Source organism: Arachis ipaensis, chromosome B9 (assembly GCF_059453495.1).
Source record: "Arachis ipaensis isolate K30076 ecotype BB chromosome B9, ASM5945349v1, whole genome shotgun sequence".
NCBI lineage: Eukaryota > Viridiplantae > Streptophyta > Magnoliopsida > Fabales > Fabaceae > Arachis > Arachis ipaensis.
In genome coordinates this window covers 70,637,621-70,643,456 of record NC_142444.1, presented here as the reverse complement: position 1 = coordinate 70,643,456, position 5,836 = coordinate 70,637,621, and the positions used below count along the sequence as shown (strand labels likewise).

The following is a 5,836-nucleotide window of genomic DNA, read 5'->3' as shown; positions in this document are numbered from 1 at the left end:
ATGACTGTGACAAGCTTCAAACACGCGAGTGCTGGGCGTAGTGACAGACGCAAAAGGATAGTAAATCCTATTCCGGTACGACTGAGAACCTGCAGATGATTAGCCGTGGGGTGACAGCGCACCTGGACCCTTTTCACTGGAAGGATGGATGGTAGCCATTGACAACGGTGATCCCCCAACACACAGCTTGCCATAGGAGGACGTGCATGCGTGAATCAGAAAACAGAGGAAAGCAGAATTTAAGAAGACAAAGCATCTCCAAAACTCCAACATACTCTCCATCAGTGCATACAAGTATAATTTGTGTTCTGCCCTTTTATTCCTTGCAATCAAATTTGATAAGTGAATTATTTTATTATTTTCCTGACTAAGAGTTACAAGATAACCATAGATTGCTTCAGGCCAACATTCTCCGTGGGATCGACCCTTACTCACGTAAGGTATTACTTGGACGACCCAGTGCACTTGCTGGTTAGTGGTACGAGTTTTAAAAAGTGTGATTTACAATTCGTGCACCAGCTCTTTGGTCTTCTCTAAATTCATGAAGGAGGATGGAATGCTCTTGGTGTTCCACCCTTAGTTGTCCCATGTTGGAACTTATGCTCCTAGGGACGTGTTAATTTGCTCCCAATAATTTTGTGGAGGAGAGTGCATCCCTTGAGGCATCTCCGGGATTTTATGATGAGGAATTTCCTCATGCTCTTGTTGAGGTCCATGAGTGGGATCTCTTGCTTGCTCCATCCTTTTCTTAGTGATGGGCTTGTCCTCATCAATGAGGATGTCTTCCTCTATGTCAATTCTAGCTGAATTGCAGAGGTGACAAATTAGATGAGGGAAGACTAACCTTGCCAAAGTAGAGGACTTTTCTGTCACCTTGTAGAGTTCTAGGGATATAACCTCATGAACTTCCACTTCCTCTCCATTCATGATTCTATGGATCATGATAGCCCGGTCTATAGTAACTTCAGACCGGTTGCTAGTGGGAATGATTGAGCGTTGGATGAACTCCAACCATTCCCTAGCCACGGGCTTGAGGTCAAGCCTTCTTAGTTGAACCGGCTTGCCTCTTGAGTCTCTTTTCCACTAAGCTTCTTCCACACATATGTCCATGAGGATTTGGTCCAACCTTTGATCAAAGTTGACCCTTCTAGTGTAGGGCGTGCATCTCCTTGCATCATTGGCAAGTTGAGTGCCAACCTTACATTTTTCGAACTAAAATCTAAGTATTTCCCCCGAACCATTGTAAGCCAATTCTTTGGGTTCGGATTCACACTTTGATCATGGTTTTTGGTGACCCAAGCATTAGCATAGAACTCTTGAACCATTAAGATCCCGACTTGTTGAATGGGGTTGTGAGAATTTCCCAACCTCTTTTTCGAATCCCATGTCGGATCTCCGGATATTCACTCTTTTTGAGCTTGAAAGGGTCCTCAGGGATCACCTTCTTCTTGGCCACAACTTCATAGAAGTGGTCTTGATGGACCTTTGGGATGAATTTCTCCATCTCCCATGACTCGGAGGTGGAAGCAATTGCCTTCCCTTTCCTCTTTCTAGAGGTTTCTCCGGCCTTAGGTGCCATAAATGGTTATGGAAAACAAAAAGCTTTAGCTTTTCCCACATCAAACTTAGAATGGTTGCTCGTCCTCGAGCAAAAGAAGAAAGAAAAGAGTAGAAGAAGAAGTAATGGAGGAGATGGAGGGTTGGTGTAGGTTCCGCCAAGTTGGAGAAAAGTATGTATGATGTGTGAAAATGAAGGTGGTGAGGAGGGGTATTTATAGTTTAAGAGAGAGGGGGTATTCGTGTATTAGGGGTTGGGTTTGGGAGGAAAAGTTGTTTTTGAATTTGAATTGTGAGGAGGTGATTGGTGAAGAGGTGATGGGGAAGAGAGATGGAGGTGATTGGTGAAGGGTATTTGGGGAAGAGTGTTATTGGTAAGTGTGAAGAAGAGAGAGAGTGAGTTGAGGCAGGTGGGGATCTTGTGGGGTCCATAGATCTTGAGGTGTCAAGGATTTCTCATCCCTGCTCCATTCTGCTGTGTAAACGCCCCTTCACTACAAGAAAAAGTAATATTTGTAACAAAAAAAAATTGTTACAAAAAATCAAAATTTTGAAACAAAAGGATTTTGTAACAAAAAAAGGGGCCGTTGTAGTATGTCCCGTTACAAAAAATTTTTGTAACAAAAAATGGAACTGTTTCAATTCAAAGTAATATTTTGTAACAAATTTTTCTGATGCAAAAAATCAAAAGTTGTTACAAAAGTGATAACAAATTTTGATCTTCAAAATATTTTTGGTGACAATATATTTTTTCCATCATAAAATTTTGTTACAAAATATAACTTGATTTTGTAACATTTTTTTCTTTAGTTACAAAATACTATTTATTTTGTAATAATTTTTAATACAAATTATACACATAATTTGTCAAATTATATTTTTTTAATTAATTAATATATAAACTAATTTACTCAACAAGTCAATATTTATATAATATATAATAACATAAATAGTTCAAATATCTTTTATTTAACTAAGATTGTTTTATAAATCTTCAACATATAAATTTTAAAGTACAAACTAACAAGATACATTGAAGAACCCTAATGTAGATACATAGGACAAGAAAAATAAGGAATTATAAATCTCCAAAATGTAATAAGTGCCACACACCATCATGTTCATACAAGTTCCATCATGTATGAACAAGGAATTACAAACTCCATCATATTCATCCAGCTCCTTTCTCATGGAGAAACTTCTAATAAGTACCACACAAGTGCCACACACCTGAAAAGTTCACCAACTAAAAAACACATAGCTTAAATTCAAATCAAATCAATAATATTTTAAAGTACAACCCTACTTCTCAAAATTTTTAAAAATTCAGAGAGTGCTTCTTATGTTCCAAACTCTAGTGTGGATGCTCTATGGGTCACATTCTTACACCAGATTTGGTTCCAACTCAATCAGGTTAATATGAAACTTTATAGGAATTTTACAAGTTGCTACTACAATAGGGTGCCACAATAAAAAGCCTAAAAAGTGCAATCACTTAGTAAATTCATATAAAAATTATCATATAACTAAAAGTTTATGGTGAACTACAAGGGTTTTTAACTTCATACTATAATTAAAACAAGAATGTACAAATTTATTAATTTTTACATAATTTTTGCGCAAAAAGCTTATTTCAAAAATCATACAATTTTATCTATTGAACCAAATGACTTGAAACTTCACAGGGGACAACTAGGCTCATAAAAACAAACTACTCAAATTGGTTCCAAGTGAAAAGTAATTGCGGTTTGTTATGATCACACAACATTTTCTACCACATGCATCTATCTAAACAAAACAAGACAAATTTGCATACAAAGTATTGAGAGAAAAAGTACAAAGTATGGTACCATTTTGTTATGTTTCAATTTCAACAAATTAAACCAAACAAATGAATTAAATAAGAAAGACTATATAGTCAAGTGCTAGTTGTAGATAACAGTTCCATAAAATAATATGGAAGTACCATTATCAGTGTTTTCCTTGAAACGTTGACAAGAAATACGCTATTGCCTGCTGCCTCCAAATACCTCACTCGTTTATCAAAATCCAATAATCGAATGCTCCTCCTATGGTACTCGTTTAAAGAAATTGCTGAACAAAGTCCAATTGCTAAAACTAAACAATTCTAAATTCCAATAAATGATTTTTGCAGAAGTTGCTTAGAGAACATATATACATAGACACACGGATTAAAGCATTCTAAGAGAGACATATACCCGATGGAAATTCCTTGTTGTAGATATACAAATATGGGTATGGCTGCATAAGAAAAGAGCATAAAGAAATTAGAGATGCAACTAACAATAGAAAGTAGAACTCAATAAGAAACACAAATATCCCCCTTATGGTCAATTTCTTAATAGAAAGTAGAATTCAATAAGCAACTACTATCTTAACATCTGGATTCTTTTCTTTTCGTTCCTTAATAAATCTATAGATAACAAACAAATAGATGCAGAAAATTTTTCTTATTCTTTCAATACTGCATATGAAATTCATGAGTTCTAAAATTGGTTCCAAGTGAAAAGCAATTGCAAATTGGGAGTTTTATACACTTAGAAAGTTGACTACCCTTTTTTTAACAAATCTTGGAAACTCATTAATGGTCACATTCTAAAGTTCATAAGCCACTCACCTCAATTCCACTACCACATGCATCCATCTAAATAAAACAAGACAAATTTGCATACCTCTATAAAGCAAGTTATGTTAGTGGATGAAAATTTTTTGGTTATGACAACAGAGCTCCTAAGAAATCTTAGCTGCTCCTCAACTCCCTTGAGCTTGCCCTTCCCTCCTATCCGAAGCTCCTGATGGAAATCAATGACAACAATATTTTCAAAAATTAAAGGAAATCAAAATCAGAGGGGAGAACGCCCTTACCGGTAGTGAATCCCGGCGAGGCAGCGTTGTTTTTCGGTGATAGGGGCTCAGTGACGCAACCCTTAACAGCGGCGATGATGGTGACTCCACGAATGGCGACTGGGCGTAGCAGGGCGAACAACGCCTCCTCCTTTTTCATGCGTCTTCCAATCTCCACGCGTCTGTCTCTCCTGTGCGTCCTCAGCGTCGTCCGTGATGGGAGATGCAACGGCGGTGGAAGCTGGCAACGACCCGCTCGCGATGAAGACGATGACGGCGGCGGATTCCCTCGGCGACAGCAGAACACGAACTGACGGCGGCGATGGAGGCACAGCGGCGCTCCTTCCTCGCAGAGCTCTTCCTCTCGCTCAACGTCTCCTCCTTCCGGACGGCGACATGACGGTGCAGCGGCAGTGTTGCCCGCCGGCGCCGTCCTCCCTCTTCCCCCTCTCCTTCTCTTGCTCTCTGATTCCAGCTTCCCCCTTTCTTTTTCTTTCTTTCCCTCTCCGTTTTTCCCTTTCTCTTGCTGTGCGTGTGTTTTTGTGTTGTGTGTGTGCATTTGGGGAAAGGGGGTGTGGTGGCTGGAAGATTTTAGGGTTAAAGGTGAGTGAGTGAGTGAGTGTGTGTGGATAGGGTTAGGATAAAATTAGAGTTAGAATTTTTAATTTGAGAATTAGGGATTGTTTTTGAAAAAATATAAAATTAGAAATTTTTAGATAAATTAAAATTTGGTAATTTTAATTAAATAATTAATTTTATCACTTTGATTTAATTACTTTTTGAAATAATTTTTTGAAAATAAAATTATGAATAACTATAATAAATTATAAATAATTTATTATTTATTTTTTAACAATTAGATATTTTACAGGTTTAATAATGAGTGTTGAGTTATGATGGGTTTAAGATTTTAGTAGAGAGAAGGAAAAAATCAGAATTCTATATTTTATTTTTAAGGAAGTTTTTAAAAATTTATTTAAATGTAAAAATATGTTAAATTTTAGAGTGGTAATAAAATAAAAAATAATATTTGTTATAAATTTATTTTAAATAAGAGAAGGAAGGTCACCACCAATGAGTTATAACTCAAATGGTATAGTCTTCTCATACTCATCTAAGAGATGCGCGTTCGAGTCTTTCTATCTTTGGTATAAAAAGAGAGAGAGAGAAAGAAGGAGGGTGACCCAGCAAGCGGTAGAATGAAGAATGAAAGTGAGGATTACAATTAGTAAAAATTATATATTAGTTTTATAAAAAAATATAAAATAATATATACCATTTTTAAAATTAATCATTTAATCTTGAATTTTTTATAAAAAATAATTAATTAATACAAATAATATTTTAAAAAATTAAAATTTTAAAACAAAATAAAATTATCTTAAAGATTTAAATATTTTAAAATAATTTTTTT

At 36.0% G+C, this 5,836-nt stretch overlaps 1 protein-coding gene across 1 annotated transcript; it reads right to left on the bottom strand.

Moving 5' to 3' along the window:
- Positions 1 to 2,577: 2,577 nt before the first annotated feature.
- Positions 2,578 to 4,981, bottom strand: LOC148545000 (uncharacterized). Its single transcript, XM_088498197.1, has 5 exons — positions 4,444 to 4,981; positions 4,251 to 4,357; positions 3,777 to 3,819; positions 3,524 to 3,651; positions 2,578 to 2,787 (listed from the first exon to the last, which is right to left on the bottom strand). The coding sequence occupies exons 1-5, from the start codon at positions 4,979 to 4,981 to the stop codon at positions 2,578 to 2,580; spliced, it is 1,026 nt and encodes a 341-aa protein (XP_088354323.1).
- Positions 4,982 to 5,836: the final 855 nt, after the last annotated feature.

Bases quoted from the DNA above. Each gene is read 5' to 3' on its own strand.
- LOC148545000 (XM_088498197.1), bottom strand. From the start codon at position 4,981: ATGCACACACACAACACAAAAACACACGCACAGCAAGAGAAAGGGAAA. The intron at 4,358-4,443 runs GTAAGGGCGTTC...AGCTTCGGATAG, and splicing joins CTCGCCGGGATTCACTACCG to GAGGGAAGGGCAAGCTCAAG. The intron at 3,820-4,250 runs GTATGCAAATTT...TTTCTTATGCAG, and splicing joins ACATAACTTGCTTTATAGAG to CCATACCCATATTTGTATAT.